At 51.3% G+C, this 11,720-nt stretch overlaps 3 protein-coding genes across 3 annotated transcripts; 2 read left to right on the forward strand and 1 right to left on the reverse strand.

Annotated features, from left to right (window-relative positions):
- The first annotated feature begins 2,224 nt into the window (after positions 1-2,224).
- Positions 2,225-3,914, forward strand: BDV14DRAFT_57539 (uncharacterized protein). The gene is made up of 3 exons (XM_073777068.1): positions 2,225-2,349; positions 2,436-3,590; positions 3,652-3,914. Exons 2-3 carry the CDS (start codon positions 2,521-2,523, stop codon positions 3,800-3,802), a joined length of 1,221 nt encoding a protein of 406 aa, XP_073628310.1. The 5' UTR covers positions 2,225-2,349; positions 2,436-2,520; the 3' UTR covers positions 3,803-3,914.
- Positions 3,915-6,565: 2,651 nt separating this feature from the next.
- Positions 6,566-7,260, forward strand: BDV14DRAFT_200047 (uncharacterized protein; the record flags this gene model as incomplete). Its single annotated transcript, XM_073773429.1, has 2 exons — positions 6,566-6,617; positions 7,070-7,260. The coding sequence occupies 2 exons, from the start codon at positions 6,566-6,568 to the stop codon at positions 7,258-7,260; spliced, it is 243 nt and encodes an 80-aa protein (XP_073628311.1).
- Positions 7,261-8,734: 1,474 nt separating this feature from the next.
- On the reverse strand, positions 8,735-11,577 carry BDV14DRAFT_173051 (putative MFS transporter). The gene is made up of 10 exons (XM_073768681.1): positions 11,425-11,577; positions 10,776-11,369; positions 10,598-10,721; positions 10,477-10,552; positions 10,346-10,427; positions 10,194-10,296; positions 9,737-10,140; positions 9,501-9,670; positions 9,348-9,432; positions 8,735-9,261 (listed from the first exon to the last, which is right to left on the reverse strand). The coding sequence occupies exons 2-10, from the start codon at positions 10,839-10,841 to the stop codon at positions 8,929-8,931; spliced, it is 1,443 nt and encodes a 480-aa protein (XP_073628312.1). The 5' UTR covers positions 10,842-11,369; positions 11,425-11,577; the 3' UTR covers positions 8,735-8,928.
- Positions 11,578-11,720: the final 143 nt, after the last annotated feature.

The following is an 11,720-nucleotide window of genomic DNA, read 5'->3' on the forward strand; positions in this document are numbered from 1 at the left end:
TACTGTCTTGTCTGTTGATGTTCTCAACCTGCGTCTTCGTACAATATATCGTTTTTTTTTTGTCCAGCAGGCCCTCCCCGAGACAATGGATGCACTGCACCCACTGTACTCTAAGTCCTGTACTCCGGCTCCGGTTCCGGATGTTGGATGCTGGAAGGTGAGAGGTCACATCCAATGATATAATGGTGCAGTCCGCAACGTCAGACGACTGGCCCGGTTTGATATCTACAGAGGACCTCGAGATAATAATCAAGGCAACGAGAGGAGGCAAGCAGTCTCCTGTCTAGACTACAAGGTACAGAGAGGTGGCGTCGGTTGTCGAGTGGCAGCACTACCGTGTCTGTCCATATACTTACCCATCCAAAACTGTATTAGGCAAGTTGCGAGGTCGTTGTCTTGTGACGCCACGATGCCATTTGGCCCAATTGACCGGAATATTCCCCGTTTCGTGGGGGCTCACGGTGCAGTGCAACGGGAAACCGGTGAGGCAAGTCGATACTCTGTATAGAGTAGTGATACCCTCTGGTGGTGACTGGTGGGTAATCATGCCCCTAGTCATGACTCGAACTTCGCCTCCCGTGGAGCTAGACGTACGTAGTACACAATGCAGTGCATAGTCGCGGAAACGATCGTCTGACTAATGAGGTTCTTGCTGTTGATGCATGGATGCCCTGGCCAGGCCTGACCTGACCTAAGTCGAAAGCAGGCTTGAACGCGGGGATCGTCGAATCAAGAATGTTAATGTTGCATACCCGTGGCGACCCCGTGGTCAGTGGTGATACAGGACTCGAGAGTGCGGAGTGCTTCCCCTCCATCCATCCGGAGGAAACTGCAGACCGCAGGCCACATACGGATGCACCATGAACTGGACGAGTAACATGAACTGACGAGTAGAGGAAGCTTCCAGACTTGCGTTTGATGGTGACGTCGTGGTCGTAACGGGTCTGGCCCGTAGGGGATTTAGGGCGGTTAAGAGGGTAAACAAGTATATCTCATTGCTGATCGGTGGACAGAGAAGAGCTTTATTGACGGGACATTGGGAGGCTGTTGCATGGATGTGGGGATAGAAGCGTTGTTGGATTGGGAATCGAGATGTTGAAGTGGGAACCGATGTCGGAGGGAATAAGGCAGCCAGCGTGCCTGCGCCTGAGGCCAGTCAGCGTATTCTCTGATTCTCTGATTCTCTCTCAGTGTTTGCCATCAAGTTTGGTTGGCGGAGTTCGGTCCGGACCGTAAGACGGGCATCCATCCAGCACTGAGTTTCCTTGGGCACTCACTCTAGGCCAGCAAACTCTGGTAGGTATAGTATCTGCACCAGAAGAATGATTGCTGCGAACGCTCCTGTCAAGACTCTGCCCGCTTCCCGCTTCCCGTCTCTCAAGCAAGTTCACGGGATGGTTAGAGTAGACATGTGAAACGGGAGAGCAACACAGGAATTGTTTCCCTGCAGGCGCGACCGTTCAGAGGATAAATCAGGCAACATTTCGCTCTCCGACTTGCCCCGCTGAGCTGTGTCGCCTCTCGCGGAAAATAATCGTGAAAAAACGAGGGACCCGACTGGCCGGTCAGCCTTACTTTGCAAATCCTGTCGGCTGGTTCTGGAACCTGGAAAGTTCAGAGTGGAACGGGTGATCGTGATGTGGTGCGGGTGATGGCTGGGGCTGAGTTATACCTCCAGAAGTATACACTTGGGCACCCCAGAATCAAGGTATACACCTACACTACGAGGGTGAATGGGGATGCCTACCAGAACCCACTGCTCAGCCTACTCAAGGCACAAACTACAACTAACTATAATAAAGAAGCTTAGGTTCCCTGGGTATTGATTGACCCTGGATTGGGCGATCAAGGGATCAACGTCGAGAATGTGTCCAGCCAAGTAAAGGATTAGTATGGCCAGCCTGACGACGTGGCTCCTGTGCTGCTGCTTCTCCCTCAGCCTGCGCATTCTCCTTCGTTGCCCTCCGATACAACAAACATCCTGCGCCACTCTGTCGGAGCGTTGTCTTGGGTCTCTTACAGTTCGTCATCTGCTATGTTTTTCTCTTCACCCTCTCACTGCTCACCACTCACCTCAGCTGCTCAGGCCCCTCGCTTCGTGCCTCTCTCTCTTTCAGCCAACAATCGCAGGGTTGCCCTCTCCCGATCTACTTACTTCTTTCTTTTTCTCTCGCCCTTTTTTCATTTCCTATAGAATTATAACCTTTCAGTTCTATTTATGCAGATTATTAACCCTCTGTCCCCTCGCCTCACCCAGGGTCTGCTATAGAACTTAGGTTCCTGTCTGAGTAGGAGTGGTCCGACATCAACACTGTGACTATGATCTGAACATTTATTATTTATTCACTTGTATATCTTCTTTTTACCTCTATTCTATTCTCTTTGCTTTTTTTTTTCTCTCCTCGTTCTGGACAGACACCAACCTCAAGCTGCAGAGGTCTTCTTCTCTCTCCCAATCGGGCAGGACAACAACCACCACCCCTGTTCGCCTTTTCTCTGCTGTCTCTGTTAGCGCCCGCCATGGAGTCTTACACCACATCATCTTGTCCAGATGCGACAACAACTCTAAGAAATGCAGCCAGCTCCAGCTCCACCGACAGCGATGCCTCGGATCGATCGAAAAGCACCGCCCCAACGATATACAGTGATCGGCCGCTGTCAAAGCGTCAAGTCGAAGAACTAGACTTGTACGATGAAGAAGAGTTCGACCCGAAGGATTCAGCATCGACTTTTGGGACCGAGACTTCATCAGAGGAGATCGACGAAGAGCCTCCCTTGTTCGAGGTGACAGATCGCAAACGGGACATGTTCTTAGCGGATGTAATCCCATCGAGCTCTTCAACATTCGGCAAGCTCTTTCCTTCATGCCGGAGGCTGCTGATCCGCCATGATGATGCGACGTTGGATGGGAACATGAACCTCCGGGTGGATACGATGGTGCCGCATCGAGCTGGGTATCAGCAGGACGTAATCCTCTTCCACCTGCGCATGTATGACCTGTTCACTAGAAAGTTCTCCTTCCGCCGCTACTGCCGGGAATCGGGACGCGAAGTCTGCCACTCAGAAAGGAAGGCGATATCATCAAATGACAAGGCGCCAATGCTTCAGCGCTCGTGGACTAGTGTGCTGGCCAGCCTGCGACCAGGGTCTAGTGGGCATGGCCCCCTCTCAGGCGCACACCACAAGCGGCGAGCTTCTGAGCAGAGCGGATTTTACGAAGATGAGATCATTGGCCCTAAGGGCAGTGTCGATCGACCGGCCGCACTTGCCGATAGCATCATGCTGGAGTTCTCCAACTACGCGCATGTAGAACTGAGGCGAAGGATAGCCGGAATATCGAGACGATACGAGTATGAGTACTGGGGCACCAAATACCAATGGAGACGCGAGTCGCGCCGAGAAGGCGATCTGCGCGAAGTGTCTTACCACCTAGTCAACATGCGCACGTCCAAAAGAGTCGCCCACATTGTGCCCGAAATCCTTACACCGATGGAGGCGATCGAGGAGGAGAGCAAGGGGGGCTGGATCCCCCCTTCCTCAATGTGGATCAGTGATGCCTCTGCATACAGAGACATGCATGACGTCGCCGAGTAAGATCCCATCTCCAAATAGTCGCTGCGCCAGATCCGAACTAATTTTATTTTGATGCAGTGTGATTGTAGCTACAGGTCTGATGGTACTGGTGGATGATTGCATCCGTCGGCGATGGCATTCAAGCGGCCCTTCCCATTTCATACTCCCGATGCGATCCTCCCTCTCGAGACCGAAGCGACTCATCGATGAAGTGTTCCATCGATCATAAGACAACAGATCCGGCAACAATACAAGCACGCCATGCCGCGCATCCTTGCAAGGCGTGGTGTTGGCCTTAAGCGGTGATCCTAATGATCAGACAAGCCAGCGTCTAGAGTGACGTGGAAAGATGCTAGCCCAATGCCATGGCAATGTTCCATCGGCGTTTGGTGTGCTGCCAGTTCAGCAGACGAGCGTCGCGGAGATCTATTCTCAACCTAATGCCTTTTCTTGTCACGACCTTGGTGATGAAACTGACAGTACTTTCTTCTTCTTTTCTTTTTCCTCGGTTCGTCTGATACCCCCATGCACCCCATGTGGATACATCGGGGCGGTTCGACGGTGGTACCCAGTCCAATCGATCCGCATGACTTGCAGTGATGTGCACGACAGACTCGACAGTAAACGAGGATCAGCTTTGACCTGCATGACTTTTGGTGGAATCATTGGATAGCAGGTTTTTTCAGCTTCGCCTCACTTCATTTGTCCATTAAACCTTTTTTCGTGCCGATTTTGAGCGTTATCTTGAAAAATGCTGGCGTTGGCGCCCATTGATTGGGCGATATTACTCGGCGCATATAGTTGGATTTTGTACGTTGATGATTGGGGCATGTATAGAAGACTAACGAGACTCGGCTAGTCTTGCATCTCTTCGTCAGGCATGAAAGAGATCACAGACAGACCAGGATCTGACATGTATATTCTTGCAGCTTGTTTCTGCCCGACCTTGTATGACTGTAGAGGGGGTATTCATGTTCGCTTAGAGTGTTCTATAGAACAACGGGTACTTGAGTACCATAAAATTGTCTGTACTCAGCTTCTATAAACATTGCACGTACACTACATAGTATATTTGAATATATATATACATACATATATGCAAACAGAGTATAGATAACTGTATACTGTGGGGAGATCGAGGCTCGTGGCAGAAAAAGAAAGCGCGCGATCACCTGCACCCGTGGTTCCTCTTCAACAACAACTGTTCTTCCTTCCATTCTCCGTCTCTCCCAGCTTCACTCACCCCTCCAGTTGGCGCCAACTTATCAATCTCACCTCTTTAATGCAGGTTCATCATCATAGTCATCACCTTCATCTCCGAATGCCGTTCCTTCTCCCTCGGCTTCTACTTCCACCGTCTACTACCAGCTACTCCTCCCCCACCATCCAACATGCTCTAGACACGCGATGAGCCCTGCACAGACTAGTGCCCAACTACCCAAGCTCGGAGGCAACGAATCACTATGACTTCTTAACTCGAACTCGATGAGACTGTCCGGAGAGTCCGCCTGAGTCTTTGTTGGCAGTTCTTCAATCTAGAACCTGCTGAGCAGACGACTGTTTGAGCCAACAACAGCCTGGCCCCAGTTGGCCGATTCCCATCTATTGCTCTCTTGTCATGCATCTTAGCGCCGCCCTGAGCGTGAAACGCCCCCTGTTGCCGCGGAACACCTCAGTCCAGGCAACCTAAAACAGCCCCTTGGTCGCTTACAATCTGCAAACCGCTTCGGAGAGCCAATGATTCATGCGCAGCTGTCTTACTCCTGACCGTTTGAGATTCCAGGGCTGGCGGGATCGGGATGGCCTTGACCGATCCCCTGTTCATTCAGATCGAATATTAGATGGTTTTAATCATCCTGATGAGCTGGCATGGTTCTGGATCCGCTTCGACTCTGTGAGTGGCCCAATCCGTGCAATATCAACACCAATTCGTCGTTATTCAATGGGCCACTCTCCGCTTTTGGGCAACGAGACCATGCCCCTCATGGCCCCTCCATTGCTATCGAGCTTTATCACTCTCTTTCCTTTTTCTCGTTCCTGCTTCGGAGCCACGTCCTGGATGAGGCAGCAGCTTAGGCCTGTTCATACCCGATGCCGCCTCGTTCTGCGCGGAACAGAGGAAAAAATCTTAGTGGTCCGCCAGTCAACTGTGATGTGGGAAATTAAATTAGAGTACTGAAATTCAAGAGTGCATGATTCGTCCAAAACGGTCCAGAATAACCACTTTTCCTCCCTGTGCAACAACGTCACTCTCGTTGTCGCCCTGTTCCCTGTCGACTGAATGGATCTCTCCTAACCACAGCGGGGACTAGTGGCCCTGCTTTCCATAAGCGTTGGCGTTTCTTCAAAGCCATATTCGTCGTCGGCGTGCGCCGGCCCGTTCCCGGTGCAGCCTCAAATGATCCGCAGGTTCTCCATGCCCTGGCACTCTTTGAGTGGAGAGTAATGGAGGGGGGTAACTTGCTGACGCCGTGCCATGTCCATCGACCATGCATAAGCCCATCCGCTAGATTCTGGTGGTTAGGTTCCGTGTTTGTCACGCCAATGGGCAAGAGAAACTGACCTACTAGCACCGAGGACGCTATTTTAAAGAAGCGGCCCACAGTTTTATACGCCTGCTGTTCCCCATATCCACCACGTCTCTTCGACTTAAGAAAAGGAAGGTCAAAACTTTTCTAGATAAGAGAGGGGAAAGAAGAATAAAGCACTTTTCAACCTCTGGCATTACTTCTCTTGAATATTCCTCCATCATATTCTTTCCAAACTGCTCTCGTGGATCTTCTTCACAATTACATCCTCTCGTTGCCACAGCACACACACACACACACACACACAGAGCTTGATCACAAGTCCAGACAACAGAAGACCACCACTACCCCAGCAGACCCCGTCCATCCTCTCCAATTTCTTCGCATCCTTCGCCTGCCTCCGTGAGACAGCCAGAAGAGCCCTCTAGAACGTCACGACCTGACAAACTCTCCGTCCTCCCACCATGTCTGATCCAAGGCTCGATATCAAGTATGACTGGCGGTTGAGACTTGAAAGTACGCCCCACATCCCAGCTATTCTTCTTGTGGGAAGTGCTGTGACGCTGCATCCCTTTTTGCCGTCGTCTCGCTTGGCCTCCGCAGTGGTTTGATCATTTGATGTGCTAACATGAGTTTGTAAAGTTTACTGCACCAAAGCTGGCGCTCCCGAGCCGAAATACAACACATTTTCCGACCGGCGAGGTGAGCTTATCCTTCTTTCCTGCCTTTATTCATTTTCTTTCCTGTTTATTGAAGCATCGAGCGCCATGGCTGGCAAGATTTCGCTCGCTCATTCCACTTCTTTGTGGGATGGCAGAGTGGGTACATTTTCAAAACGAAGAGGCATACAGAATCTTGAACGCAGCCACTTCGTTGCAGCGGCAGAGTGGAGTCTTCACCCCTCACCGACTTTTATACTGGACCGTCAGAATTTTTCTTTATCATGCTGACGGTGTTTTCTCTCATAGGAGGTCGCACAGCGTGGTCCTGTCATGTCATCGCCGACGGACGCACCTACGCCGCCCGATACTGGTTCGACGGCGACTTCGTCCAGAATGCTATGGAAGATGCTGCGGAGGTAGCCCTCAAAGACCTGGATCCTGTGGCTTGTCAGCCACCTAGTCGAGGACCGCCTTTGGGGACCGTCAAATTTGAATAGGCTGGGATGTTGTACGATTGGGTCTCTTTCACTTCTCTTTCTTCTCTTCTCGACTTGCCCTCCCGAGGGATTCACATCTCGACCTTGTCCGCTCTGCCACAACTTGACATTGCATGCGACGCGCTCTGGATTGATGCCGATCTCGCAGATATGTACAACATTACCGGCTGTCGACATTTTTTGCTAGTTTGTGATTTGTTTTTTTGCTTTGATACGGGAACGTTTGTTGCAAGCGGGTGGATTTATACTAGGTACACATTCGGCAGGAACAGAACGCGAACATTTCTTTCTACAAGCAACTGGGAGTCAGTTTGGCTATTGTCACCTACTTCTCCAATTGATTGCCAGCAATATCACCGGGCGTCGGACATGGTTCGGTGTTCAATACAATTGATCTTCTATTTTGATTTCTTTCTACGGCAAGTCGGAGTTGCCGATGGACCCTGCGGCATAGCACCACTGACTACGGAGTACATTTATGACGCATGAAATCTCCTTTTAGTGTCTTTTCTGCCTCCTCGAAGGGCGCTCGGGCTTGGTAGGAACGGCCTTGAAGTCCGCCTGAGCATCTAGGCGGGGCACCGAGGGGCAGACCGCAGACCAGAATCTTCTTTCATGTTCAGTTGCATTGGAGTAGTCTAGTCAATGGAAGTCAGTGGACTCCTTGAATAACCGCCAATAGCAATTGGCCTTCGCAATCCTGCAGCCGGAGCTCACTTGCCCTACATCGTCCTTCAGTTATAACATCCGGAAAATTGGAGATTGGGCTGTTCTGCATCGGCAGATTGCAGAGTGCAGACTGCACCTAGGTACTGCAGAGAAAGATCTGGCCGATCTCCTACTGGATTGGTAGGTATGTAGGCAGGCCAGACTCCAATGGCATCACCGCACAGTAGCAGGTCAAGGAGAAAGGAGCAGTGGATCCTCGGGGTTTGTTTGCCCTACGCTAGGTACAGCAAATGTGCGGTTAGAGTACGGAGTACGTAGTAGGTAGGTAGCGTCATGTAAAGTTAGACTAGGTACGGGTCCCTCACCCCCTATCTCGCTATCTCCCTCTGCAGTCTGTAGTTTGTATCAGTTCAAACATCGGAAAAATAAATGAACCAGATCTGAATCTCAGCACCAGATCTTGGAACGCAACCGTCAGCCTTAACCTTATTTCCCCCCCGTAACCCGTTAAATCAAACTGGAGTCGGCGCCCTGAGCTAGGCTTCACGTGCGGTGTGCGTTCCATGGTTCAGAAGATGATAGTCTGCGATAGTGCAGTCGCGGAGGTCCCTACTATACTCTTTTTGTGGGCGGGTCGGTGAACGGGCCATTTGGGTTTTGGGGTTTTGCGTCATTCGTCTTGGGGGGTTATTATTTATGGGTTTGGGGCCTGGATGTGGGATTTTTAGGTAGGGACTAGGGGGTGATTTGGGGATGGCTCTACTGTGTCTACGTATGGATATCACCCTCTTCTTGTCTCTGGGCCTTTGTGAGTCTTGTGAGGGCAAGGGTTTTTGTGTGGAAAACTGACTTGAAACAATTGGATTCTTCCTTCAAGGTATCCGTCCATTCCAATTCTCAAAAATAAGCACGGTCCAGGACACAGGCACAGACCACCCTCCTTCTCAACCTCAATCTCACCCTCCGACTCCCAGTCCCAGTCCCAATTTGATTCAACAGTTAATACGCAAACCTCTCAGGCTCCCCTCTCGCCATCGCCTTCCACCCCCGATTTTTCCACCCATACCACCCCCTCAACCCGACGCACCCTACACACACCATCAACAAAAGCGCCGCATTAACCCAATGACCCGTCGGATACCCCCTCTCGCGCTCATCATTCTTATAAATCCACACGCCGATAATCTGCCCCGGTGCGCCGAAGGATACGTTCAGCGCTATTGCTAGCCCTGTTCCCGCTGTGCTTCGGATGTTGGCGCTTAGCCAGCCGAGGAGTGGTGGGATGCAGCCGAAGGATCCGGCTGTTGCGACTATTAGGCAGCCGTAGCGGCTCTGTGTGGGTTGGTTAGTGAGTGGATATTAAGGATTGATGATCGAGGAGGGGGGGGGGAAGCAGTTGAAGAAGAGGAAAGACGTACGAGGTATGCGTCTGCGGGGAGAACAGCGGAGGCTAGGAAGCCCATTGCGCCGATTAGGGAGAGGACCGCGGAGTGGAGGCCGCGACTGTGAGGAGTGTGAGTCTTGTGACCTGTTACAAGTTGTTGTTTCCTAGGATGCTTGATTGGGCGTACCTGTTGAAGTGATCTGCGGACCAAGCGACGGCCAAGGTCACGACGTATGCTACTGCCCATGGAGGAACAGTCATAAGCTGTGCCTTGAGACTACTATACCCGAGGCCGCTAGTGATCGCTGGTGTGAATAGCGAGAGGCTGGAGAATGGCGCGGAGATGCCAAAGTACACCTGATGGTATGGTCAGTATCGTCGTGCTGGGCCTTCTATGGGCAATGAGAAAGGTGTAAGTCTTACCAGATAATGTGCATATAACCGCCAGTCCAGCAGAACGCCCTTGGAATCCTCCCAGCTCATCGCTTCCGCGCCCCCCTTCGACCCCTCAATTTCCAACCTTCTCGCAGCAAGAGCCTTCTCCTCGGCCGACAACCAACTCGCAGACTCGGGATAGTCCGGAAGAATGAACCAAACCAGCACGGCAGATGCACAAGACGGCGCACCCTCAATGATAAAGAGCCACCGCCATGCTGAGAGTCCATGGACTTGATTCATATGACCGACACCATAGGCGATTGTGCCGCCAAATGCGCCGGCCAGTGTTGCGGAGGCGAGGATTAGGGCTACGCGTATGGAGCGCTCGGAGGCACGGTACCAGAAGGTGAGAAAGTAGACGAGACCTGGGAAGAGGCCGGCTTCCAGGACTGTTGAAGGGTCAGTAAGTGGAGTACTGTATTTTTCAGTTGCGACTCTGTACCTCCGAGAAGAAAGCGGATGCCTGTGACTTGGGCATAGCTGTGTGCCCCGCCTAGGCCCATCGTTACTGCTCCCCAAGAGAGCATTAAGAATGCGATCCATCTCTGTGCAGCGTGAGTATAAAGTTGGGATGCTGATCATTGGATGACGCACGCTTGGTTTGAGCTTCTTGAGGAGATAGTTGGAGGGTACTTCGAAAACAGCGTAGGCGATCAGGAAGACCATGAGTGCGATCCTAAAAGCGTCAGTTTCCGATGGACCGAACAAGGCGACAGGTTACGAACGTATATTCGTACGAAGACATGTTTGTTTCCGTTAAGAGGTCATTGCCGGTCTCCGAGTTCATTATTCTGGCATTCCCTACGTCTGTTAGCAACAGTTTTGAATAGAACTCTGAGGGCCTACCGATATTCGATCGATCCAGGTAGCATAGAAGGTATATGAACGCGCTGAGGGGAACGATATGAAGGTCCTGCTTCCAGACCAACGCCCTCTCTCTACCCTGGAGCTCTGGGTCGACAACATCGTTCTGAAGAGAAATCAGCCTTCTACAGACTCTAGGTTCTTGAAGCCTGGAACTTACTTCAACCGCCAACTCGGCATCGGCCGTTTTCGCAATACCCCCAGGGTTGACCTCCTTCTCACTCATGACGACGGGGATGCGTGAGTTCTGAGGTGGGAGGTTGGAGCAAACTCAACGATCACATTTTCTGCACCCTCGCTTTTTATCGAGGATCAGGGACATGCTTGCCCCCCACATGGTTCGATGGGGTTAAACAGGGTCAGATCAGAAGAACAACTGGGCCGTCCACTGTTCACGGGTGCTTGCAAACGCCGAATTGAGTCGGTCAAGCTCCAATAAGAGAGTTCGAGGTTGGATCTGATGTGCACTGCAGCTTGTTCAAAGGGCGAGAAGAGCTGGGATCGGCGATGGCCCACTCGATATTGTTTCCTTCAGAGTTCAGATCCATGACTCGGGGTGGGACGCTTGTTGTGATTGTGTTGCAGGTAATGTTGTACGAAGCGGTAGAAGTCAATGAGTAGCTGAGCGGCTTAGTGGTAGCCCGATTTTATCTCGGATCTGAAGAATCTTTTCTCTATTCCGAACGCTGTGAGGTCTTGGGCGAGAGACTGGACGTGGTGCATCAATAGATGCCCGCCGAACCGGAACCAAGATCTGAGTGACTTAAGACTTAGCTATGAGACAGTCGCTGAGATCCTGGATCACTCACCTCAGTGGACTAAAAATCGGTTTCTCGATCGAAAAACCAATTTATCAACCCAAGCACGAAGATCGCAAGATGATCGAAGTTTGTCCATCCGAACCTCAAAGGAGTCGAGACGCCATCTGGTAACAAACGATACCATACATACACAAATACCACGCCGATCGCTGGAGATAAGGGAGCCAAACAGTGCAAACATCACCTTGAATTTATCCAGACATCAACAATCCAAGCCACCATCACCTGCTATTTCCAGACTTATATTTCGGTGGGTATGCTATATACTCGCTCCAGAACCCTCT

This window comes from Aspergillus stella-maris (assembly GCF_047715825.1).
Source record: "Aspergillus stella-maris strain CBS 113639 unplaced genomic scaffold BDV14scaffold_26, whole genome shotgun sequence".
In the NCBI taxonomy this organism is placed as follows: domain Eukaryota; kingdom Fungi; phylum Ascomycota; class Eurotiomycetes; order Eurotiales; family Aspergillaceae; genus Aspergillus; species Aspergillus stella-maris.